Below are 27665 nucleotides of genomic sequence, written 5' to 3'. Positions count from 1 at the left end.
GTCCTAACTAGTTTATTGCACTGGGTACTGAGAAGTAAAGTCCTAACTGGTTTATTGTACTGGGAAGTAGAGTTCTAACTAGTTTATTGTACTGGGAAGTAGAGTCCTAACTAGTTTATTGTACTGGGAAGGAGAGTCCTAACTGGTTTATTGTACTGGGAAGGAGAGTCCTAACTGGTTTATTGTACTGGGAAGGAGAGTCCTAACTAGTTTATTGTACTGGGAAGGAGAGTCCTAACTAGTTTATTGTACTGGGAAGTAGAGTCCTAACTGGTTTATTGTACTGGGAAGGAGAGTCCTAACTAGTTTATTGTACTGGGAAGGAGAGTCCTAACTGGTTTATTGTACTGGGAAGTAGAGTCCTAGCTGGTTTGTTGTACTGGGAAGGAGAGTCCTAACTGGTTTATTGTACTGGGAAGGAGAGACTAACTGGACATACGGGTGTAAGTCTAAGTCTTGTGGTCTTGGATACCTACATTCTTTCTTTGCAGAGGTCAGTTCAGACTGATCTGACAGAGTAAGAAGTCGGTGTCCGGCTAGCCGTTTGTCCACGTCCGTGTGTGTGTTTCTTTGCCTGTGTGTGTGTGTGGCCGAGGGTTGTTGAGCCAGCCAGCCAGCCAGCCAGCCAGCCAACCAGCCAGCCAGGTCGACAAGGCACCCTGATAAACACATTGGGTGTAAGAAGGTCCTGTTTCCTCCTCTCTATCCTCCATACCGACCAATGGGTTCCCTTCCCCTCCCCTCTGCTCCCCTCTGTGTGTGTGTGTGTGTACGCTCCCCTCTTCACTGCTGCGGCCCAGCCGACCCAGCCAACCCCAAACATCCTGATACTCAGGTCTTATCAGTCAGGAAACACCGCTCCGTAGTCATATCCTCTTCACAGGAGCACGACTCAGCTGGTCCCAAAAAAACAACAACGTAGGAAGACCCGCTGAGCTAAAGTGCCAGACTTCAGGATTTGTCAAAAGCCCCCTGAATTCCTTTTATCAGAGAGAGAGAGAGAAGAATTCAGGGAGGAAACAAAAGCAGGGGCAGAGAAATGAGGAACGTTTTAGAAACAGTCAATGATACAGATGTATTTGTTTATTCATTTCACTGTACAACTACAGTTCATAAAGAATTGGGAGGGAGGGAGGGAGGGAAAGAGAAAAAGAGGGAGAGAGAAAGGGGGGAGGAGGAAGAGATGGGGGAGAGAGAGAGCGAGCGAGAGCGAGAGAGAGAGAGAGAGAGAGAGAGAGAGAGGAGAGAGAGAGAGAGAGAGAGAGAGAGAGAGAGAGAGAGAGAGAGAGGACCACGAGTAACAACGAGGCTTCTTGGAGGGGCCCAGTCCGAGCAGGCATTGGTGACACACTCCTATCAACATCACAGACCGAATAATTTTACCAGTAACCAGTTTTCCTCTTGGTTACTACTTGCAGCAAAAAAAACAATGCTGAGATAATTTCATCATTCACAAAACTGTTTTTTGCCCTCAATGCAATAAAATACTTAATATAAGCAAACAGTTGTCTTTTGAAAAGTAGATGTCTTTCTCTCTTTCTTTCTTAATTAGAATATAATATATATATTAGTACCAGTCAAAAGTTTGGACAGACCTACTCATTCAAGGGTTTATCTTTATTTTTACTATTTTCTACATTGTAGAATAGTGAAGACATCAAAACTATGAAATAACACATGACCTTCATGTCTTAAAGTAATGATGGACTGTCATTTATCTTTGCTTATTTGAGCTGTTCTTGCCATAATATGGACTTGGTCTTTCAACAAATCTTCTGTAAACCACCCCTACCTTGTCACAACACAACTGATTGGCTCAAACACATTAAGAAGGAAAATAAATCCACAATTTTTTACTTTTAACAAGGGACACATGTTAATTGAAATGCATTCCAGGTGACTACCTCATGAAGCTGGTTGAGAGAATGCCAGAGTGTGCAAAGCTGTCATCAAGGCAAAGGGTGGCTACCTTGAATAATCTCAAATATATTTTGATTTGTTTAACAATTTTTTGGTTACTACATGATTCCATATGTGTTATTTCATAGTGTTGATGCCTTCACTATTATTTTACAATGCAGAAAATAGTAAAAATAAAGAAAAACCCTTGAATGAGTAGGTGTTCTAAAACTTTTGACTTGTACTGTATATTTCAGTATTATTAGTATTATGCAGTATTATACAAAAACGATAAAAAATATTTTGATATACCTTGATGTTGCCGTGTGGTTATATCCAAGTTGCAAATATTTTTATATAAAAGTGGAACTTTTATTTTAAATTAATTCAATTTCACAAACCTAAATCAGCATACAGTAAATAGTTATCATCATTGCTATTTTCATTGTAAAGATTATGATTATACATTAAGTACTTCAAAATAAAAAGTATTTTTCTTCATGATACACCGTGGCAGCGTCTCAAAATGGCACCCTATTTCCTTTATAGTGCACTACATTTGACTAGAGCCCTATGGTTCCTGAGCAAACGTAGTGCATTATATAGGGAATAGGGTGCCATTTGTGATGCAGGCCAATGTTGTCTAGGAGAATTGTATAAGAAATATCCATCTAATCTTCATTTTCTACTCAACTACTGAGGTAAAACTCCCAACTAATGTTGGGTAACAGATAATAAACATTTAAAACAGAAATAATTCATAATAATAATAATAATATTATTATAATTGCATTAATTATAATGCATTATAATAAAGTATTTAGGTGAAACATCAAAGTACTTCAATAAACGATAAGAGCGTCTGAGCCTCAACACGTTAAGACATTTTACAACAACGACTCAAACTGTTATTCTGTTTTGGAAATAGACAGATAGAAGTGACAAACAAGTGCTCGATATGAGCATCCCTGAGGTCTCCCTCTCATATATATATATATATATATCTTTCTCTCTCTGTATCTCTCTCTCTCATATTATATATATATATATATATATATATATATCTTTCTCTCTCTGTATCTCTCTCCATATATATATATATATCTTTCTCTCTCTGTATCTCTATATATATATATATATATATCTTTCTCTCTCTGTATCTCTCTCTCTCTCGTGCGCTCTCTCTCTTTCTCTCTAGGCCCCAAACAGTCCTAATGCTATGTGATTGGTCCTGCTGTCAACCCTCACCCATCTCCAGCCCATGGCCTCTACCATAGGGCCATAGGTATCAAGCATCTCAGGGTAAGAGCTATAACTTAGGATCAGTTTAGTCTTTTAGATCATAATGAATCAGATTACATGGACCTGGGGGGGGGGGGGGGGACCTGATCCTAGATCAGCACTCCTACACTGAAATGCTTGAGACATATGTCCCCTGGTCAGTTCCAGATGTGACGACGAGAGCGGCGGGCGAAGGCATGGCAACCAGGTAACTTAACAACCCGTCCTGTCTAAGAGATGCCGTAGTTGTTGTAGTATGCTGCTGTGGCGTCCGCCAGCACAGAGATCAGGCTGGATTCCCCGACGACGCTGCTCTCAGAAGACGGAGCTGAGGCCGATGTCACCTGGATATGTCCTGTCACCGTCATCCCTCCTCCTCCTCCTCCTCCTCCTCCTCCTCCCTGTTCGGAATGGAACACCCCCACCCCTGCTGCTGCCGCGCCTGCCGCCGTCGAGTTCAGGTACTGGTCGAACTCATCACGGTCGACCTCCCCTAGAAGCTCTACCTGACTCAGCTGGTCCAAAGTCTCCAGATGACTGTGGTTCTGCTCGGGAGGAGGGGAGAGCTGACCCAAGTGGTGCTGGTGGTGGTGACCTGGGGACAGGTGCCTTAAGTGAGGGTGATTGAGGCCCGGGTGGACCTGGAGCTGGGAGGACCAGGAGGATGGGTTGTAGTAGGACAGAGGATGCCCAGTGATGAGGCCTCCGGACTGGGCCTGGGACATGTGGGAGAGGTGGGTCAGGTGAGAGTGGGAGCCACCGCAGTGAATGGAAGTCTGTGTGGTGGCGTAGTCAGGGTGGTAGGATGAAGGACTGAGGCACATGGGACCTCCACCTCCGGGGGTCTGACCCTGACGGTGCTGGTGGCGCTCCTCGGGGGAGGAGCCGGACGAGGAGGAGGAAGAGGAGGAAGGGTAGTAGGAGGGGTGGTCGTGGTCCAGAGGGGACATCTCAGGAGGAGTAGGGAGGCCGTAGGGATAGGTGTCGAAGCTGTTGGAGCTGGAGCTGGACAGTACATCTCTGAAGGATCTAACCCCAGGTAGAGGCCCTGGGCTGCGGGAAGAGAGGGTCGAGAACCCGACACCTACATCACCACCACTAACCCCATCCTCGTCCTTATCCAAACCCACGGGGTGGCAGAGGCCCCGGGGGTCGGACAAGGCGTTCTGGTCGGGGCCCGCCAGGCTGCCCAGTAGGAAGCCGGGATCCACGCGTTTACAGATGCGTTTTAGCTGCTTTTTCCGGCGAGGCCGGTACTTATAGTTGGGGTAGTCCTGCATGTGCTGCACGCGCAGCCTCTCGGCTTCCTCCACATACGGGCGCTTCTGAGAGGGGGTCAGCGCCTTCCACGACTTGCCTGGCATGAAGAAACAATAGGACATAGATTCATTTATTATCTACAATAGTCTTAACGATCAATTATAATCTAGCACTTATTTAATGTTCGGATGGAAGATAACTTTTAAAAGACATATTAGTTGACTGAAACATCAGTGTGGAAAAAAACATAGCTGCTATTCGTTTTTAACAGCCACAATAAGGGCTAATTGTTAAACGTTCAATAGAACGGAATTTGTAATCGATTAAAATGTTTTGTGGAACAGCCAAGATCACCAAAATGTGCTGGAGATTTCTACCTTAGCACTTATTTTCTTGTTCAATGGATGTTATTCTTCTGAAGGGTGTACAGAGAACAAAAGCTCATGGAAAACACAATGGTTACATGGTGTGATTTGTTCATGAGTTATTACAGTGATGACATGATCGCGTTCAAATGAAAAGCACCTTCAATTGTTGAGAATTATCTTGAAGATAATTTAGGAACATCTAAGTGATGTCAGATCTAGTTTCCAAAAGATGTCTTTACTGAAGGGCATTTTCTTCTTTTGAAGGAATTAAACAGAAAAATATTTCCCTTCCATGGTTTATATATATATATAAAGTATAAACTCTCTCTCTCTCATGTTGATCAGTTGTATCTGTGTTTCATGGAAAAGGTAGCCTTTTTTTGTCAATTTGAGTCCACACAAAAACTCACTGAAGAACTCGTTCCCTTAAAAATTATAAATATTTATTTTTAAAATCTAAAACATCACATATTCTCAGAAGGTGGAGACTTCTAGCAGCCTAAAATTTGATTTAATCTGGTTGAAACTAAATTATTCACCGTATTCCGTGGTGTAAGAGTTGTGCACTAACAGAAAATAATAGCAAAGGGGATTTTGCGATAGGATACCTTATCCTGAAAAATAAATATATATATATACATACATAAGTCCACGTAAAACCTTTTTTTAACTGAATTTAGTTTTTACAAGGAATACTGCGTTAGGGGAAAACATTTTCTCCATATTCAACTGTAATACGGGCTACAATTTTTGTTGTCAAATAGGAAAATAATATGACTCATTCAATAATTTGAACGAAATAATTAACTACCAGTTATACCAAAAGGTAACCCAAATTTTAACGAAAAAGCAACAAATACGTCAAAATGTAAGTCTTTATTTTGAGCCTTAAAAAGCTCATCCCAGCCAGTTCAATAGGAATGGATAGGGCTATGCTTTCAAAATGTAGCAAAATTAGCAAATATATATTCACATTTAACTGGCTAATATAGTTGGTCTGATTTGATGTATTTTATGAGCGGAATATAATTGTGAGTGACAGAAAACAGACAATAACGAAGCGCAAGAGCGCACATTGAGATTTACACACTAATCCAAGTGACCCCACAGGCCTCTTGATAAAACTACCTCAATTTAAAAGAACTTTGTGCAATGAGATCGATTGGCCTTTTAAATCGAATTAGCGACGTCCACTCATTAATTTACTGCCACAAAGTTTTCGTGAGGAGTTTATTTTTAATTTTATTTTAGGACATAGACTTTATAACTTATATGCTCAAGAAACTAATTAGTTTTTATTTATTTTTTTGATCGATTATAGTTTCTTTATATACTTCAGGCTAAAGTTGAATACATCATTTCTCATCTCAACTACCTTGAAAAGTTGTAGGCTAGGAAAAGCTCTGATTTGACATAGCCCAACTTTCGGCAGAGCCTGGGTATTGCGTGATAATAATGATAATAATAATAATAATATCCTAAATATTTGATCTATAAATGTTAAATATTTCCGTAAACATAAAACGTTAATCTCACCCAGCATCTTACTGAGCTCTGCGTTGTGCAGGTCTGGGTTTTGGACAGCCAGGCGCTTCCTCTCATCTTTCGCCCAGACCATGAACGCATTCATGGGCCGCCTGATGCGCGGCTCCGACGCCTTGTCCACGGGAGTTCTGTGTGAGCCATGTCCGTCGGGCACGTCTCCATCTCCCGCCGAGCGCTCAAAGCTCTCCGGCCAAGACGAGTACGCGCTGATCAATGCGGCCATCCTTCGTTGTCTGCGCGCTCTCCGCTCTCCTCTCTCCACAAAACTTCACTTGCTCTCAATTTACTAGACGCTATTACAGTGGGATGCGCCTTAAGAAATACGTTCCATAAGATATATATAACTTTTTTTTTTTTTAGAATAAAGAATTGGTTTGTAGCGACCTGACTTATCAACTGACTAAATTGATTGAGCTGTAGGCTAGAAGTCTTAATGAAGCTAGAAGTCTAAGCTACACTGGTTGCCACTTTCGGTTATGAGAAGCAGCGTGTGATATGTGTGGTTTCTGATCTCCTCCTATGAGGTTGTGATTCAGTGTTTGCTTGCGGTTGGAAGGTAAAACAGCTCTTTATATTTGAGCAGCAGGTTCCAACAGCAGCCACAGAGGACTCACAGCTCCTCCTTGATTGCAACTTGAAACCTGCCTTCGAGAAAGAAAAAAAAGGGAGAGGGACATTTCAGCACCATTTACTAATAAATCACGTCATACACAAAAACAGCTTTAATAGGCTAAGCCTAATGACAGTAATAAAAGAGAAGGTCCTAATTGGTTCTTAGCTGTCACCTTAACTGTCATTTTATAGAATATAATAACTTTTATTTCCCCACCCCCCAATGGCATTACATTTCTTTGGATTTTTTACCATTATTTTTTTCTAATTATTATATTATTCATATTATCTTAATGTAAGTTCTCTTGACAGTGATAATTGTTTCTTTAAACCCGTAAAACAAGTAATAAGACACATTGAGTAGTTGCCAACACATGCCAATAATCAGAGGGGTTGGGTTTAATGCAGAAGAGACATTTCAGTTGAATGCATTCAGTTGTACAACTGACTAGGTATCCCTCCCCCTTTCCCTTAGATGCTTGACGTATGCACGACGGTGGGGAAAATACCTATATTAGGCTGTAGGAAAGACCCTTTTCGTTCCTTTGACTATCATGACTTCAAATGACGCAGTAAAAAGGTGATCTGTGAATTTCTCCGGCCTGGTTTCTAAGGATATATCTCACCTGAAGAAGTGTATGTAGACTGATCATGTCTGTTCTTCTTCACGGCCTAAGAGACAGTTCCTGCTTGATCGGAAAATGTGGTCGGAGGCGCCTTATGGATGGTGTGACGTACTGGCTCCTGGTCATCTACAAGTCTCTGCTAGGTAAAAGCCTCTGCTAGGTAAAAGCCCCCGCCTTCTCTCAGCTCACTGGTCACCATAGCAGCACCCACTCGTAGCACGCACTCCAGCAGGTATATCTCTCTGGTCACCCCCAAAGCCAATTCCTCCTTTGGTCGCCTTTCCTTCCAGTTCTCTGCTGCCAATGACTGGAACGAACTACAAAAATCTCTGAAGCTGGAGACTCATATCTCCCTCACCAGCTTTAAGCACCAGCTGTCAGAGCAGCTCACAGATCACTGCACCTGTACATAGCCCATCTGTAAACAGCCCATCTATCTACCTCATCCCCATACTGTATTTATTTATTTATCTTGCTCCTTTGCACCCCAGTATCTCTACTTGCACATTCATATTCTGCACATCTACCATTCCAGTGTTTAATTGCTATATTGTAATTACTTCGCCACCATGGCCTATTTATTGCCTTATCTTACCTCATTTCCACTCACTGTATATAGACTTTTTGTTTTCTTTTTTCTACTGTATTATTGACTGTATGTTTTGTTTATTCCATGTGTAACCCTGTGTTGTTGTATGTGTCGAATTGCTATCCTTTATCTTGGCCAGGTCATGTTGCAAATGAGAGCTTGTTCTCAACTAGCCTACCTGGTTAAATAAAAGTGAAAAAAAAATAATAATAATGTAATTGAGGAGCCTCTGGAGGCAGCAGAGGCCAAATTGAGCTCTGTACCTTCATCACCCTGACCTCTCTGTACCTTCATCACCCTGACCTCTCTGTACCTTCATCACCCTGACCTCTCTGTACCTTCATCACCCTGACCTCTCTGTACCTTCATCACCCTGACCTCTCTGCACCTTCATCACCCTGACCTCTCTGTACCTTCATCACCCTGACCTCTCTGTACCTTCATCACCCTGACCTCTCTGTACCTTCATCACCCTGACCTCTCTGTACCTTCATCACCCTGACCTCTCTGTACCTTCATCACCCTGACCTCTCTGTACCTTCATCACCCTGACCTCTCTGTACCTTCATCACCCTGACCTCTCTGTACCTTCATCACCCTGACCTCTCTGTACCTTCATCACCCTGACCTCTCTGTACCTTCATCACCCTGACCTCTCTGCACCTTCATCACCCTGACCTCTCTGTACCTTCATCACCCTGACCTCTCTGCACCTTCATCACCCTGACCTCTCTGCACCTTCATCACCCTGACCTCTCTGCACCTTCATCACCCTGACCTCTCTGTACCTTCATCACCCTGACCTCTCTGTACGTTCATCACCCTGACCTCTCTGTACCTTCATCACCCTGACCTCTCTGTACCTTCATCACCCTGACCTCTCAAATTCTGCAACAATGCAGAGGGTTCTGTATAGCTCCACATTGACATGATTGGTTGACAGTATGTGAGGACGGACGGTCCTGTAATAAACACAAACTCACTTCCTTCACAACAGTTCTGTGCTGCTTTGGTGAAGCTCAAAAAGTATGAATGTCCTGACCGTAAATGTTATATCCTCGTAAATGTTGTATCCCCATAAATGCTGCACGGCCAACGCAGATGTAGGATGGACCATTCAGCGCCTTTTAAAGGAAAGCAACATCCCTGCCGCAAACCTCGTTAACCTGCTGATGAATATTATAATACAAAAGATATATTATAATGATAATTCATTATTCAAGTGACATCAGTGTAGTAAAATTCTGGTTCTCTCTATAGTGCCAATAGGTCTCAAAGAGATTTCCCTATTCCTGTCTCAATATCCTAAAGCACGGCCCTGGTTTGGAAACTCTGACCTCATATATATATATACACACACACACACACACACACACACACACACACACACACACACACACACACACACACACACACACACACATATATATATACACATATATATATATATATATATATATATCACATACACACACATATACATATATATATATATATACATACATATATATATATATCACATACACACATATACATATATATATATACACATACATATATACATACATATACACATTTATCACGTTGAAAGAATCCATATCAAAAAGTGTATCAATCAAGCAAAGAAGTCTACAATCTCCGACCTACACCCCAGTAGCCTCTAGAGGTAATGGGGATCGATGCGGTAGAGAGGTCAATGTGATGGAGACCGTTGGGGATAGAAGGACACTGGATTGACCTCTTATCGTATCTATCCTCATTACCTCCCTGATTCTCTTTCCATCTATCCCCATTTACCTCTCCGATATCTCTTTCCAGGAGTTCAAATACATTTTCTTGTCTTTGAAATCCCTACACGAGGTATGATAAAGATGTATTTTTGTGTGCTGAACTTGTTCTGAACGCCTTTCATCAAAAGTTCTACATGTTTGTTGTCAAGGAAGTTTAAAGGAAGGGAGTTTGTGTTTATACAGGATGTACCGCCCCCCCCCCCCCCCCACCTACTGTCAACCAATCATGTCAATGCGGAGATATATGGAGCTATGGTGAGCACTCAGCATCGTACGGAGCTCGGTTTGACCTCTGCACGCCTCTGGAGGCTCTGCAATTGCATCACACCTTCCGTATGAAGCATCCAGATCGTATTTTCGGATCAAGAAAACATTGTCTACAAGGGAGAGATAACCTGAGGGAGAAACAGAACATACAATGTAATTGTACAGGACAGAATGTAAGTACACTGCATGACCAAAAGTATGTGGACACGTGCTTGTCAAACATCTCATTACAACATCATGAGCATTAATATGGAGTTGGTTTCCCCTCTTTGCTGCTATAACAGCCTCCACTCTTCTGGGAAGGCTTTCCACTAGATGTTGGAACATTGCTGTGGGGACTTGCTTCCATTCAGCCACAAGACCATTAGTGAGGTCGGACACTGATGTTGGGCGATTAGGCCTGGCTCACAGTCGGCGTTCCAATTCATCCCAAAGGTGTTCGATGGGGTTGAGGTCAGGGCTCTGCGCAGGCCAGTCAAGTTCTTCCGCACTGATCTCCACAAACCATTTCTGTATGGACCTCGCTTTGTGCATGGGGGCATTGTCATGCTGAAACAGGAAAGGGCCTTCCCCAAACTGTTGCCACAAAGTTTGAAGCACAGAATCGTCTAGAATGTCTTTGTATGCTGTAGTGTTTAGATTCCCCTTCACTGGAACTAAGGGGCCTAGCCCAAACCATGAAAAACAGCCCCAGACCATTATTCCTCCATCAAACTTGGGGGGGGGGGGGGGGCAGTGCCCCTGTGACAACAATTTTGGACCCCCTTGTGACCCCCTAAATGTGGAGTATGAAATAATTTTTACATAACTAATTTTTGCTATCGTTCTTTTTTTTTTACATCCGTTATTAGACAGTGGCAACGATGATGATTATGAACATGGTCTTTTGCCTGCTAATGGCAGTGAAGAAAACGATATGACAACAATAACGTCTAATGTAACTGACCCCAGCTTGAAGATGTAAAATATTCTGGGGAATTCATTTATTCCGATATTTGTGACGAAGAAAAAGGCTACAGACAGATCGCACTTTCCAGCCGATTCTGAAACCTCCGCTGAATTTTTTAAACGTTATTAATTTAACCTTTATTTAACTAGGCAAGTCAGTTAAGAACAAATTCTTATTTTCAATGACGGCCTAGGAACAGTGGGTTAACTGCCTTGTTCAGGGGCAGAACGACAGATTTTTACCTTGTCAGCTTAGGGATTCAATCTAGCAACCTTTCGGTTAATGGCTCAACACTCTAACCACTAGGCTAGCTGCCGACCCATACCTGCATACAGGCTGCAGAGAGACATGATGGTCAGTCTCAGGCTGCAGAGAGACATGATGGTCAGTCTCAGGCTGCAGAGAGACATGATGGTCAGTCTCAGGCTGCAGAGAGACATGATGGTCAGTCTCAGGCTGCAGAGAGACATGATGGTCAGTCTCAGGCTGCAGAGAGACATGATGGTCAGTCTCAGGCTGCAGAGAGACATGATGGTCAGTCTCAGGCTGCAGAGAGACATGATGGTCAGTCTCAGGCTGCAGAGAGACATGATGGTCAGTCTCAGTCAGGCTGCAGAGAGACATGAGGGTCAGTCTCAGTCAGGCTGCAGAGAGGCATGATGGTCAGTCTCAGGCTGCAGAGGGACATGATGGTCAGTCTCAGGTTGCAGAGAGACATGATGGTCAGTCTCAGGCTGCAGAGAGACATGATGGTCAGTCTCAGTCAGGCTGCAGAGAGACATGATGGTCAGTCTCAGGCTGCAGAGAGACATGATGGTCAGTCTCAGGCTGCAGAGAGACATGATGGTCAGTCTCAGGCTGCAGAGAGACATGATGGTCAGTCTCAGCCAGGCTGCAGAGAGACATGATGGTCAGTCTCAGCCAGGCTGCAGAGAGACATGATGGTCAGTCTCAGCCAGGCTGCAGAGAGACATGATGGTCAGTCTCAGCCAGGCTGCAGAGAGGCATGATGGTCAGTCTCAGGCTGCAGAGAGACATGAAGGTCAGTCTCAGGCTGCAGAGAGACATGATGGTCAGTCTCAGGCTGCAGAGAGACATGATGGTCAGTCTCAGCCAGGCTGCAGAGAGACATGATGGTCAGTTTCAGGCTGCAGAGAGACATGATGGTCAGTCTCAGTCAGGCTGCAGAGAGACATGATGGTCAGTCTCAGCCAGGCTGCAGAGAGACATGATGGTCAGTCTCAGCCAGGCTGCAGAGAGACATGATGGTCAGTCTCAGCCAGGCTGCAGAGAGACATGATGGTCAGTCTCAGGCTGCAGAGAGACATGATGGTCAGTCTCAGTCAGGCTGCAGAGAGACATGATGGTCAGTCTCAGCCAGGCTGCAGAGAGGCATGATGGTCAGTCTCAGGCTGCAGAGAGACATGATGGTCAGTCTCAGCCAGGCTGCAGAGAGGCATGATGGTCAGTCTCAGCCAGGCTGCAGAGAGGCATGATGGTCAGTCTCAGCCAGGCTGCAGAGAGGCATGATGGTCAGTCTCAGCCAGGCTGCAGAGAGGCATGATGGTCAGTCTCAGGCTGCAGAGAGACATGATGGTCTCAGCCAGGCTGCAGAGAGGCATGATGGTCAGTCTCAGGCTGCAGAGAGACATGATGGTCAGTCTCAGGCTGCAGAGAGACATGATGGTCAGTCTCAGGCTGCAGAGAGACATGATGGTCAGTCTCAACCAGGCTGCAGAGGCAATACAAATGTAAATGAGGTAATTATTTGCCAAAGTTTGTACTTACAGATGTAGCCTATTGAATATTGTTGTAGAATAGGCTTATTGCATAACATGCATCCTTCAGTTACAAAGTCTGGCCTATCTATGCCGAACATATTGTCTCAGGAAAATGTTATATTTTCAACAAAAAAACCTCAAAACATCCAAGTTAGGCATTCCTAATTTCAAAATAGGTCATCATCACTGTCAATCGCGAATGAGAATTATTCAAGTCCAAACTGCATCTGCAGCATGCCAATCATTTGATGTCAATTAGTTTTCATGGCAATCTGTATTTAGATCTGTTTCGTGAGCCAATTAGAGCAGACTGTGTTAACAAACAATAACCTTCCTGTGTTTAAATCAAAGCACATTCTGCCTGGTGGTGCTGTTGACTTTTTGGGCGCATTAACTTTAAAAATGTTTTTTTTAATTATTATTCAGTTAACCCTCCTAAAACTTCACAAGAAATGTTTTTATCTTTTTGCTGTAATAGTAACGTTATACTATTCTAGTGTATTAGGTTGTGTTATGTAGAATACTAATCAAAAATAATGTGATCTTCCAAGACATTGATTCAGCTGTGATCTACCTTTACGAGAGACTCTCTCCACTCTCCTCCTGCTCTGAACCAGCTAATTGAAGCGCCTACAATTGTTTTGCTTCGCGCAAAATTTGGTGACGCAGAAAAGACAAGACCACAAATGTGTGCTGTTTTTATGTACGTGGCCAAGTAAACATTTCTGGTTGATCTCAGGGAATGTAAAACAGTTAACAATTGATTGAGTCAAATAACAGCATTTATGTTGAATGAGCAACTAATGAGCGTCACAAGTTTGACAAATTGACCTTATACCTTTCAGTCTAATACGGTTATTTACTTACTGTTGCAACTCGTCAGAAGCACGTTTTTTTGTTGTTGTTTTTGTTAGTAGTTATAACTGTCCTCTCCAAGTTCAGCTTCAGTGTATGACGTGTTCACCTGCTCGTTGGAACTAAGAAACTCTGAAAATGTCCGACTTGAACGAGTGGCAACGTGTAAAACTACAACCGTTTGGTTAGTTAGTTGAGTTTCCTTGTTCCTAGTAGCACGCTTAGTTCCCCGAAAGGATTTGCGAAATGTGATTGGTTGACGATAGGCCTATGACATTGGTCTATGGCTCGACCTTGCACATAGTATCAGATCTCAACAACGATTGGAGAAGTGTTTAACATCACCAGGATAACGTCCTGATGATATACACACCGGACAGTTTATTAGTCGCCAGTATGGCTGTCAAGTTGATGACTGCTTATTGTTTAAAATCAAACTGCAAATCAACTTTTACTTTCCTAACGGGGTAGATTATTACGGGGTAGATTATTACAGGGTAGATTATTACGGATAGATTATTACGGGTAGATTATTACGGGGTAGATTATTACGGGGTAGATTATTACGGGGTAGATTATTATGGGGTAGATTATTACGGGTAGATTATTACGGGGTAGATTATCACGGGGTAGATTATTACGGGTAGATTATTACGGGGTAGATTATTACGGGGTAGATTATCACGGGGTAGATTATTACGGGGTAGATTATTACAGGGTAGTTTATTACGGATAGATTATTACGGGTAGATTATTACGGGGTAGATTATTACGGGGTAGATTATTACGGGGTAGATTATTACGGGGTAGATTATTACGGGTAGATTATTACGGGGTAGATTATTACGGGGTAGAATATTACGGGGTAGATTATTATGGGTAGATTATTACGGGTAGATTATTACGGGGTAGATTATTACGGGGTAGAATATTACGGGGTAGATTATTATGGGTAGATTATTATAGGTAGATTATTACGGTGTAGATTATTACGGGGTAGTTTATTATGGGTAGATTATTACGGGTAGATTATTACGGGGTAGATTATTACGGGGTAGATTATTACGGGGTAGATCGTTATAGGGTAGATTATTACGGGGTAGATTATTACGTGTAGATTATTACGGGGTAGATTAATATGGGTAGATTATTACGGGGTAGATTATTACGGGGTAGATTATTACGGGGTAGATCGTTATGGGGTAGATTATTACGGGGTAGATTGTTATGGGGTAGATTATTCCGGGTAGATTATTCCGGGTACATTATTACGGGTAGATCATTACGGGTAGATTATTAAGGATAGATGATTACGGGGTAGATTATTACGGGTTGATCATTACGGGTAGATTATTACGGGGTAGATTATTACGGGTTGATCATTACGGGTAGATTATTATGGGGTAGGTTAATACGGGGTAGATTATTACGGGTAGATTATTACGGGGTAGATTATTACAGATAGATTATTACGGGGTAGATTATTACGGGTAGATTATTACGGGGTAGATTATTACGGGGTAGATTATTATGGGTAGATCATTACGGGGTAGATTAATACGGGGTAGATTATTACGGGGTACATTATTACGGGGTACATTATTACGGGTAGATCATTACGGGGTAGATTATTACGGGGTAGATTATTACGGATAGATTATTACGGGTCGATGATTACGGGGTAGATTATTACGGATAGATTATTACGGGTCGATGATTACGGGGTAGATAATTACGGGGTAGATTATTACGAGTAGATTATTACGGGGTAGATTATTACGGGGTAGGTAATACGGGGTAGATCGTTATGGGGTAGATTATTACGGGGTAGATCGTTATGGGGTAGATTATTACGGGGTAGATTAATACGGGGTAGATTATTACGGGTAGATCATTACAGGGTAGATTATTACCGGGTAGATTATTAAGGATAGATTATTCCGGTTAGTTTATTACGGGTAGATCATTACGGGGTATATTATTACGGGTAGATCATTACAGGGTAGATTATTACCGGGTAGATTATTAAGGATAGATGATTACGGGTAGATTATTACGGGGTAGATTATTACGGGGTAGATTATTATGGGGTAGATTATTACGGGTAGATTATTACGGGGTAGATTATCACGGGGTAGATTATTACGGGTAGATTATTACGGGGTAGATTATTACGGGGTAGATTATCACGGGGTAGATTATTACGGGGTAGATTATTACAGGGTAGTTTATTACGGATAGATTATTACGGGTAGATTATTACGGGGTAGATTATTACGGGGTAGATTATTACGGGTAGATTATTACGGGGTAGATTATTACGGGGTAGATTATTACGGGGTAGATTATTACGGGTAGATTATTACGGGGTAGATTATTACGGGGTAGAATATTACGGGGTAGATTATTATGGGTAGATTATTACGGGTAGATTATTACGGGGTAGATTATTACGGGGTAGAATATTACGGGGTAGATTATTATGGGTAGATTATTATAGGTAGATTATTACGGTGTAGATTATTACGGGGTAGTTTATTATGGGTAGATTATTACGGGTAGATTATTACGGGGTAGATTATTACGGGGTAGATTATTACGGGGTAGATCGTTATAGGGTAGATTATTACGGGGTAGATTATTACGTGTAGATTATTACGGGGTAGATTAATATGGGTAGATTATTACGGGGTAGATTATTACGGGGTAGATTATTACGGGGTAGATCGTTATGGGGTAGATTATTACGGGGTAGATTGTTATGGGGTAGATTATTCCGGGTAGATTATTCCGGGTACATTATTACGGGTAGATCATTACGGGTAGATTATTAAGGATAGATGATTACGGGGTAGATTATTACGGGTTGATCATTACGGGTAGATTATTACGGGGTAGATTATTACAGGTTGATCATTACGGGTAGATTATTATGGGGTAGGTTAATACGGGGTAGATTATTACGGGTAGATTATTACGGGGTAGATTATTACAGATAGATTATTACGGGGTAGATTATTACGGGTAGATTATTACGGGGTAGATTATTATGGGTAGATCATTACGGGGTAGATTAATACGGGGTAGATTATTACGGGGTACATTATTACGGGGTACATTATTACGGGTAGATCATTACGGGGTAGATTATTACGGGGTAGATTATTACGGATAGATTATTACGGGTCGATGATTACGGGGTAGATTATTACGGATAGATTATTACGGGTCGATGATTACGGGGTAGATAATTACGGGGTAGATTATTACGAGTAGATTATTACGGGGTAGATTATTACGGGGTAGGTAATACGGGGTAGATCGTTATGGGGTAGATTATTACGGGGTAGATCGTTATGGGGTAGATTATTACGGGGTAGATTAATACGGGGTAGATTATTACGGGTAGATCATTACAGGGTAGATTATTACCGGGTAGATTATTAAGGATAGATTATTCCGGTTAGTTTATTACGGGTAGATCATTACGGGGTATATTATTACGGGTAGATCATTACAGGGTAGATTATTACCGGGTAGATTATTAAGGATAGATGATTACGGGTAGATTATTACGGGGTAGATTATTACGGGGTAGATTATTACAGGGTAGATTATTTCGGGGTAGATTATTACGGGGTAGGTTATTACGGGGTAGATTATTACGGGTAGATTATTACGGGGTAGATTATTACGGGGTAGATTATTAAAGGGTAGATTATTACGGGGTAGATTATTACGGGGTAGGTTATTACGGGGTAGATTATTACGGGTAGATTATTACGGGGTAGATTATTACGGGGTAGATTATTACGGGGTAGTTTATTACGGGGTAGATTATTACGGGGTAGATTATTACGGGTAGATCATTACGGGGTAGATTATTACGGGTAGATCATTACGGGGTAGATTATTACGGGGTAGATCATTACGGGGTAGATCGTTACGGGGTACATCATTACGGGGTAGGTTATTATGGGGTAGATTCTGACCACAAATGCACAACAAGACACATTTTAATCACCTGAAGTCACAAATGTGGTTATTTCCGTGTAGATATTGATGACGCCTGTTGTTTTGACGACTAGGCAAACACAGACAGCAATAGTTTCTTATTCCTCCTTTGAATCATCTTGGTAATATAAATATTTAGCAGACGTTTTTATCCAAAGCAACTTACTCACACGTAACATTTTACATATGAGGAAAGGAGGGATTTTAGTCATTAATACAACAATGCATTCAACTGAAATGTGTCTTCCACATTTAACCCAACCCCTCTGAATCAGAGAGGTGCGGGGGGGGGCTGCCTTAAATCGACATCGACGGCGCCCCGGGGGAACAGTGGGTTAACTGCCTTGCTCAGGGGGCAGAACGACCGATTTTTACCTCGTCAGCTCGGGGATTCGATCCAGCAACCTTTCGGTTAGTGTCCCAACGCTCTAACCACTAGGCTACCTACCGGGTGGTCGTAGGAACGGAACCCACTACCCTGATGTTACCATTCTCTATCCACTGAGCTAGTTTCCTTATAAAGTATATCACCCATTCAGATGGCACACAGGACCAGCTTGTTATTCGGGTTTGGTCTGTCCTGTCAAAGTAGCAGTATTTCAGAACAACAGACTGTTGAAACTGTCAGATGCTATAGGGGTGGGCGCATTCATTCTGTCTGTCTACTCCCTCAAAGGAATATTGCTATGGTACTAATGAAAACACAACCTACACTACCGTTCAAACGTTTGGGATCACTTAAGACATTTTTCGTCCATTATAATAACATCAAATGAATCAGAAATACAGTGTAGACATTGTTAATGTTGTAAGTGACTATTGTAGCTGGAAACGGCAGATTTTTTATGAAATATCTACATTGGCGTACAGAGGCCTATTATCAGCAACCATCACTCCTGTGTTCCAATGGCACGTTGTTTTAGCTAATCCAAGTTTATCATTTTCAAAGGCTAATTGATCATTAGAAAACCCTTTTGCAATTATGTTAGCACAGCTGAAAACTCTAATCCTGATTAAAGAAGCAATAAAATGGGCCTTCTTTAGACAAGTTGAGTAACCGGAGCATCAGCGTTTGTGGGTTCGATTACAGGTACAAAATGGGCAGAAACAAATACATTTCTTCTGAAACTCGTCAGTCTTTTCTGGTTCTGAGAAATGAAGGCTATTCCATGCGAGTAATTGCAAATAAACTGAAGATCTCGTACAACGCTGTGTACTACTCCCTTCACAGAACAGCGCAGACTGGCTCTAACCAGAATAGAAAGAGTGGGAGGCCCCGGTGCACAACAGAGCAAGAGGACAAGTACATTGGAGTGTCTAGTTTGAGAAACAGATGCCTCACAAGTCCTCAACTTGCAGCTTAATTAAATAGTACTTGCAAAACACGAGTCTCAATGTCAACAGTGAAGAGGCGACTCCGGGATGCTGGCCTTCTAGGCAGAGTTGCAAAGAAAAAGCCATATCTCAGACTGGCCAATAAAAAGAAAAGATTAAGATGGGCAAAAGAACACAGACACCGGACAGAGGAAGATTGGAAAAAAGTGTTATGGACAGACATCTAATTTTGAGGTGTTCAGATCACAAAGAAGAACATTCGTGAGACGTATAAAAAATGAAAAGATGTTGGAGAAGTGCTTGACGCCATCTGTCCTCACGGTGGAGGCAATGTGATGTTCTGGGGGTGCTTTGGTGGTGGTAAAGTGGGAGATTTGTACAGGGTAAAAGGGATCTTGAAGAAGGAAGGCTATCACTCCATTTTGCAACGCCATGCCATACCCTGTGGACGGCGCTTAATTCGAGCCAATTTCCTCCTACAACAAGACAATGACCCAAAGCACAGCTCCAAACTATGCAAGAACTATTTAGGGAAGAAGCAGTCAGCTGGTGTTCTGTCTATAATGGAGTGGCCAGCACAGTCACCGGATATCAACCCTATTGAGCTGTTGTGGGAGCAGCTTGACCGTATGGTACATAAGAAGTGCCCATCAAGCCAATCCAACCTGTGGGAGGTGCTTCAGGAAGCATGGGGTGAAATCTCTTCAGAATACCTCAACAAACTGACAACTAGAATGCCAAAAGGTCTGCAAGGCTGTAATTGATGAAAGAAAAATTTTGAAGGACACAATTATTATTTCAATAAAAAAAAAAAATCATTATTTATAACCTTGTCAACATTTTCACTATATTTCCTATTCATTTTGCAACTCATTTCATGTATGTTTTCATGAAGGAAAAAAAGGAAACCGCACACTGTTCTTGATAGTATCACTGATATTTAATAAGCTTACATATCGGCCTAACGGCCTTCGTCAGAGCCGTGAGGCCGATACGTAAGCTTATTAAATATCAGTGATACTATCAAGAACAGTGTGCGGTTTCCTTTTTTCCTTCATCCTGTTTCATTTGTTGCCATGCACCTGCAACAAGACTGCTCAGATGTGCGAGTGCCTTTTGAATCATGTATGTTTTCATGGAAAACAAGGGCATTTCTAAATGACCCCAAACTTTTGAATGGTAGTGTACATAGACAAACACTGTACAGTTCAACAAGTCACGCCACGCTATAAACACGTGTTTAAACTATTTATATATATATATATATTTTTAGCCAACTGAAAGACAACTGATATGGAGGACAATATTGTAGCTGATCAATATAAACATGAGACGAGGCAGTTCATGGATTGATTGATTGATTGATAAGGTGATTGGAGTTGTATCAGGTCTGGTTCAGAGAAATCAGTAGAAACACTACATACGTTAACATATGTATGCACTATTGCAATGATAATGTGGACAGCATGTAGCTCTAGGCTCTGGATGTATTGTATGTCAGTAGGCAAAAAGCCAATATAGAAATTCTTCAACAGATAAAAAAAAAAACAGTAGTCATTTGAGTTTGATTTATTGATCAGGAAGACTGACAGGTTGATTTCATCTGATTTAAAAAGAGAACACGTTATTATGATATCAAACACACATCAATTCATTTCTATAAGACCCCGTCCCGTTTCAGAATGGCCCCCTGTCCCGTTTCAGAATGGCTCCCCTGTCCCGTTTCAGAATGGCCCCTCCCTGTACCGTTTTAGAATGGCCCCCCTGTCCCGTTTCAGAATGGCCCCCCTGTCCCGTTTCAGAATGGCGCCCTGTCCCGTTTCAGAATGGCTCCCTGTCCCGTTTCAGAATGGCCCCCCTGTCCCGTTTTAGAATGGCCCCCCTGTCCCGTTTCAGAATGGCCCCCCTGTCCCGTTTCAGAATGTCCCCCTGTCCCGTTTCAGAATGGGCCCCTCTGTCCCGTTTCAGAATGGCTCCCCTGTCCCGTTTCAGAATGGCCCCCTGTCCCGTTTCAGAATGGCCCCCCTGTCCTGTTTTAGAATGGCCCCCTGTCCCGTTTCAGAATGGCCCCCTGTCCCGTTTTAGAATGGCCCCCCTGTCCCGTTTTAGAATTGCCCCCTGTCCCGTTTCAGAATGGCCCCCCTGTCCCGTTTTAGAATGGCCCCCCTGTCCCGTTTTAGAATGGCCCCCTGTCCCGTTTCAGAATGGCCCCCCCTGTCCCGTTTTAGAATGGCCCCCTGTCCCGTTTCAGAATGTCCCCCTGTCCCGTTTTAGAATGGCCTCCCTGTCCCGTTTCAGAAGGGCTCCTGTCCCGTTTTAGAATGGCCCCCTGTCCCGTTTTAGAATGGCCTCCTGTCCCGTTTCAGAATGGCCCCCTGTCCCGTTTTAGAATGGGCCCCCTGTCCCGTTTCAGAATGGGCCCCCCCTGTCCCGTTTTAGAATGGCCCCCCTGTCCCGTTTCAGAATGGGCCCCTCTGTCCCGTTTCAGAATGGGCCCCTCTGTCCCGTTTTAGAATGGGCTTTAGACTTTAGGGAGACTACAGGGAGACTATACGGGGCAGAGACTTTAGGGAGACTACAGGGGGCAGAGACTTTAGGGAGACTACAGGGGGCAGACACTTTAGGGAGACTACAGGGGGCAGAGACTTTAGGGAGACTACAGGGGGCAGAGACTTTAGGGAGACTATTCGGGGCAGAGACTTTAGGGAGACTACAGGGGGCAGAGACTTTAGGGAGACTACAGGGGGCAGAGACTTTAGGGAGACTACAGGGGGCAGACACTTTAGGGAGACTACAGGGGGCAGAGACTTTAGGGAGACTATACGGGGCAGAGACTTTAGGGAGACTATACGGAGCAGACTTTAGGGAGACTACAGGGGGCAGAGACTTTAGGGAGACTACAGGGGGCAGAGACTTTAGGGAGACTACAGGGGGCAGAGACTTTAGGGAGACTACAGGGGGCAGAGACTTTAGGGAGACTATAGGGAGACTATACGGGGCAGAGACTTTAGGGAGACTACAGGGGGCAGAGACTTTAGGGAGACTATAGGGAGACTATACGGGGCAGAGACTTTAGGGAGACTACAGGGGGCAGAGACTTTAGGGAGACTACACGGGGGCAGAGACTTTAGGGAGACTACACGGGGGCATCCAGAGAACATAGTCACAATGATCATTATAAAAGTGTATCTCTGGGAAAGCACCAAACTCATCCTGAATGGCTCCAGAAACGTAGGACTACCTAGATTATTTCCAGCAGATATTCAGTCCAAACTACATGATGAGAATATCACTCTGTGCATAGACCCAGTTCTTTCATGTATGACCAGAGGCCTACCGTACTGTAGCACAGAAACCTGAGGACTATTGTGCATCCCAAATGGCGCCCTATTCTCTCTATAGATAGATAGAGAGAGATATCTATCTATAGTGCACTACTTTATACCAGAGCCATGCGGGGTACTGCATTACAAAGGGATTAGGGTGCCATTTGAGACGCAGTCCAAGAGAAGACGGTTCTAGACTTCTACAAAGAATGTAGATCTTTTCTCTTCTTCTTCTTCTTCTTGTCCTTTTTAGATTTCTTCTCTTTTACCACGATCACCTCATCCTCGTCCTCCACGACAACCACCTCCCCCCTCCATTTATTTACAACCTCACACTCTGTTGTTAAGTCTACAATTTGGAGGTCCTGGCAGTTCTGCTCCACGCCAGTGGTGGCGCTGCAGTCTTCAGCCAACACCTCTTTCTCCGCCCTCTTTCTCTTCTTCTCGCGCCCCTCCGACACGGGAGCTACGACACACTCCTCCTTCACCACCACGTCATCCTCTCCCCTCTCTCTCTTTCTCTTCTTCTCGCGCCCCTCCGACACGGGAGCTACGACACACTCCTCCTTCACCACCACGTCATCCTCTCCCCTCTCTCTCTTTCTCTTCTTCTCGCGCCCCTCCGACACGGGAGCTACGACACACTCCTCCTTCACCACCACGTCATCCTCTCCCCTCTCTTCCCTCTCTCTCTTTCTCTTCTTCATCTTCTTCTTCTTCGACGTGAGTTCCTCTGTGTGGTCAGTGACAAAATCAGCCGGGACTTTCTGCGTATCACTGTTCTCTGGTGATGAGGTTGCAGTGGGAGCCTCGCCACGACCCTTTTTCAGCTGAGCCATCCGCTGGGCAAAGTACTCCTGCATGGAGAGGGTGCTGGTGACTGTCTTGGTGATGACCTCTACATCAGGTTCAGGGGTCGCAACCGTTGTAGCTGGTGCTGTAACTGCCCTGGTCTCCTTCTCGTTCTGGGAGTTTGGCCCACTTCTCTCCTACAGAGACATATAGAAACACATTAGAAATGTAAAAGTATTAATAATTTATGTCCACATTTGGAAATATAAGACAAGTCCCTTACTGTGTACTACTTTACATAATCACTGGTATGTCTAATAAATTACTGTGTGCATTTATTTCATGAAAATAACAACAACAAAAATATACTTGTAATAATTTATTTCCCTGAGCCACGTTTTGCCATTAAATGCTCAGGTCTGATTGTGTGAGAGTGTTGATACAAATGTGAAGATATTTACATACACAGCCCTGATTGGCGGATAGGATTGTATAGACTCTAAAGCAGACTCTTTATTTTGACGAGATGAACATTTTATGAATTGAAGGTTATTTGATGAAGTAAAAAATACAAATACATTTTAAGGTTGTGTTATTAGATTTGAAAAAGTTTGAATACAACTGTTCTACCAACGACCACCTTTCGTATGCAAATAAAAGATAACTGGTCATTGGTCAGAATAATAAGATTGTGATGTCATGCTCTGGGCCAAAAACGCCATCCCACCTGAACAGGCTGAAATTACAAACCTTCTTTCCCCCATCAAAAAGCTCTTACACTAAAAGGGCCTTACAATAATTTCCACAATTTCAGAGTGTTATTTCGACCTCAGTGTGGAAATATATGTATATTTTTAAACAGGAAAAGTGTTCGACTGGCCTGGCCCTTTAAACTGTCAACACCCTCAGTCTCTACATCTCACCTCCACAACCACTGACGGTCAATGAACTAGTCTTCTGTAGATGACCCGGTGACGTCGTCACACTGCAGCACTATTGGCCTTTCAGAACGGCTCAACCGGTGTACAAAAAATAAACAAAACAAGAGAACCTGATATCTTGACAGTAAAGTTCCCAGAAGCGTTAGGCTTCTATTGGTTTCAATTAGAAGACAAGGGGGTTTTGGTGTTGCTAAGGGAGTCTTTGCACCCCGTTTATGGTAGGTGTCAGGCACACCGGTTTGGGCATGTCAAGAACTGCACCTCTGTTAGGGTTTTCACACTAAACAGTTTCCCGCGTGTATCAAGAATGGTCCGCGACCTAAAGGACAATACAGCCAATACACCTCTGGCCTACTGACCCCCCTACCTCTGGCCTACTGACCCCCCTACCTCTGGCCTACTGACCCCCCTACCTCTGGCCTACTGACCCCCCTACCTCTGAGGAAGCACAGTTCCCGCTCAGCCCAGTCAAAACTGTTCGCTGCTCTGGCACCCCAATGGTGGAACAAGCTCCCTCACGACGCCAGGACAGCGGAGTCAATCACCACCTTCCGGAGACACCTGAAACCCCACCTCTTTAAGGAATACCTGGGATAGGATAAAGTAATCCTTCTAACCCCCCCCCCCCCCCCCCCCCCCCCCCTTAAAAGATTTAGATGCACTATTGTAAAGTGGTTGTTCCACTGGATATCATAAGGTGAATGCACCAATTTGTAAGTCGCTCTGGATAAGAGCTTCTGCTAAATGACTTAAATGTTTAAAAAAAATGTTAAATGTTAAATTTGACACAACCGCGAGAAGCATTAGAGTCAACATGGGCCACACTATCCCTGTGGAACGTTTGACACCTTGTAGAAGTCCATGTCCCCGACGAATTGAGGCTGTTCTGGAGGGCAACTCGATATTAGGAAGGTGTTCCTAAATGTTTTGTACACTTAAGAGTAAACTCACGGGGTTTTTGTCCTCTGATATTTAGGGGCAAAATGACATTCCCAGTTCTCATGGCTCTGGAGTCAGCTTCCCTCCTTTACGTTAATGTATTCATATACATACAGCAAATACATTATCTGTGTCTGCATCCCAAATAGCACCCTATTCCCTAAATAGTGTACTTCTTTTTAACCAGGACCTGGTGCACTATATAGGGTACAAAGCCAGTATGTTTTTTTTTTTTTTCGCTCTTTGTTCATGCAGCTGGTTAACTTAAGCAATTCGGGAATATTGCAAGATTTACAGATACCTCTTGGTTAGGCCACATGGGATTAAAGCAAGCATTCTACTGGTCATTAATATCTGTCCTCGACCAACCAGAACACAGATTACAGTCAATACTATCCCACACAGGAAAAGGGAGGGTAGTGTTCTGAGGATGTATACATTGATCCAACGGACAAAAACAAATAAATTATTCTCTTAATTTTGAGCTGAACAATGGAATGTTTGATTTTTGTTGTTGGTATTTTGATATTATGTAAATCAGAATAAGTCCTGAGATTATTAAATATTTTAAGCACTAAACCTCTCACTTAAAGCTTCCCCCTATACAAAAGTTTCACTTCAAACCAAAAATGATTCTCCAGTAGATTACTAAGAAAAGCCGATTTCTTTGATCAAAGTATCTCTCTTTCTCAAACAGGCAATAAAGAGCTGGTTACAAGTGTTTCAATTTCATCCACCAGAAAAGACAGAACAAATATTACAACAAATATTATGGTTAAACTCAAAATGTACTGGTTGATAAAATACCTGTGTTTATGGGAAATATGTTTGATAAAGGTACTTTCTTTTTAAATGATATTGTAAATTGTATAGTAGAGTGACAGGGCCTTCAGAAAGTATTCAAACCCCTTGACTTATTCCACATTTTGTTGTGTTACAGCCTGAATTCGAAAATTGATTAAATATATTTTTCCCCTCTGCCATTTACACACAATACCCCAATAATGACAAAGTGAGAAAACATTTTTTGGTTGATATTAAAAAATTCACACCCCTTTGTCAATACTTTGTAGAATCACCTTTGGCAGCGATTACAGTTGTGAGTCTTTCTGGGTAAGTCTCTAAGAGCTTTACACACCTGGATTGTATAACATTTGCCAATTATTATTTTCATAATTCTTCAAGCTCTGTCAAATTGGTTGTAGATTTTCAAGTAGATTGAAGTCAAAACTGTAACTCGGCCACTCAGGAACATTCAACATTATCTTGGTAAACAACTCCAGTGTAGATTTGGCCTTGTGTTTTAGGTTATTGTCCTGCTGAAAGGTGAATTCATCTCCCATTGTCTGGTGGAAAGCAAAGTGAACCAGGTTTCCCTCTAGGATTGTGTCCTTGTTTAGCTCCATTCAATGTATTTTTTATCCTGAAAAACTCCCCAGACCTTAACGATTACAAGAATACCCATAACATGATGCAGCCACAACTATGCTTGATAATATGGAGAGTGGTATTTTTTAGTTAGGAAGGACGCCTGTATCTTTGTGGTGACTGAGTGTATTGCGACAACATCCAAAGTGGAATTAATAACTTCACCATGCTTAAAGAGATTAAAATGTCTGCTTTAAAAAATGTAAAAAATATATATATATTTTTTAATCTACCAATAGGTGCCCTTCCTTGCGAGGCATTGGAAAACCTTCCTGGTCTTTGTGGTTGAATCTGTGTTTGAAATTCACTTCTCGACTGAGGGACCTCACAGATAATTGTATGTGTGTGGGGGTACAGAGGTGGGGTAGTCATTAAAACATCATGTTAAACACTGTTATTGCAATGTATTATGTGACTTGTTAAGCAAATTTTTACTCCTGAACTTGTTCAGGCTTGCCATAACAAAGGGGTTGAATACTTATTGACTTTCATTTTTAATTAATTTGATGGGGTATTGTGGGTAGGCCAGGGACACAACAACTACATTTAGTCCATTTTAAATTCAGGCTGTAACAACAACATATAGAAAAGTCAAGGGGTGTGAATATTTTCTCTAGGCACTGCACGTCTCACATTGAGCCATCAGAACTGCACGTCCCACATTGAGCCGTCAGAACGTCACACATTGAGCTGAGCCATCAGAACTGCACATCTCACATTGAGCCGTCAGAACTTCACACATTGAGCCATCAGAACTGCACGTCTCACATTGAGCCATCAGAACTGCACGTCTCACATTGAGCCGTCAGAACTGCACGTCTCACATTGAGCCATCAGAACTGCACGTCTCACATTGAGCCGTCAGAACTGCACGTCTCACATTGAGCCATCAGAACTGCACGTCTCACATTGAGCCATCAGAACGTCACACATTGAGCCGTCAGAACTGCACGTCACACATTGAGCCATCAGAACGTCTCACATTGAGCCATCAGAACGTCTCACATTGAGCCGTCAGAACGTCACACATTGAGCCGTCAGAACGTCACACATTGAGCCGTCAGAACG

At 42.8% G+C, this 27665-nt stretch overlaps 2 protein-coding genes across 4 annotated transcripts in view; both read right to left on the bottom strand.

Moving 5' to 3' along the window:
- Positions 1-3054: 3054 nt before the first annotated feature.
- Positions 3055-7769, bottom strand: LOC115149305 (transcription factor Sox-7). Of its 3 annotated transcripts, none has more exons than XM_029692259.1 (3): positions 7592-7769; positions 6345-6998; positions 3055-4537 (listed from the first exon to the last, which is right to left on the bottom strand). In XM_029692259.1, exons 2-3 carry the CDS (start codon positions 6574-6576, stop codon positions 3411-3413), a joined length of 1359 nt encoding a protein of 452 aa, XP_029548119.1. In that variant the 5' UTR covers positions 6577-6998; positions 7592-7769; the 3' UTR covers positions 3055-3410. The 3 variants fall into 3 exon arrangements, with proteins under 3 accessions (XP_029548119.1, XP_029548039.1, XP_029547955.1); XM_029692179.1 differs by having other exon boundaries at positions 6345-6994; XM_029692095.1 differs by lacking the exon at positions 7592-7769 and having other exon boundaries at positions 6345-7213.
- Positions 7770-20725: 12956 nt separating this feature from the next.
- The window catches only part of pinx1 (PIN2 (TERF1) interacting telomerase inhibitor 1), a 55985-nt gene continuing 49045 nt past the window's right edge, over positions 20726-27665 (bottom strand). Inside the window, exons 7-8 of the mRNA XM_029691963.1 lie at positions 23182-23486; positions 20726-23088 (exon numbers count right to left, since the gene is read on the bottom strand). Coding sequence (XP_029547823.1) covers positions 22698-23088; positions 23182-23486 — 696 coding nt within the window. The 3' untranslated portion in view covers positions 20726-22697. The remainder of the gene's footprint in view (positions 23089-23181; positions 23487-27665) is intronic.

Source organism: Salmo trutta, chromosome 1, assembly GCF_901001165.1.
Source record: "Salmo trutta chromosome 1, fSalTru1.1, whole genome shotgun sequence".
In the NCBI taxonomy this organism is placed as follows: domain Eukaryota; kingdom Metazoa; phylum Chordata; class Actinopteri; order Salmoniformes; family Salmonidae; genus Salmo; species Salmo trutta.
This window is presented reverse-complemented; position numbering and strand designations above follow the sequence as displayed.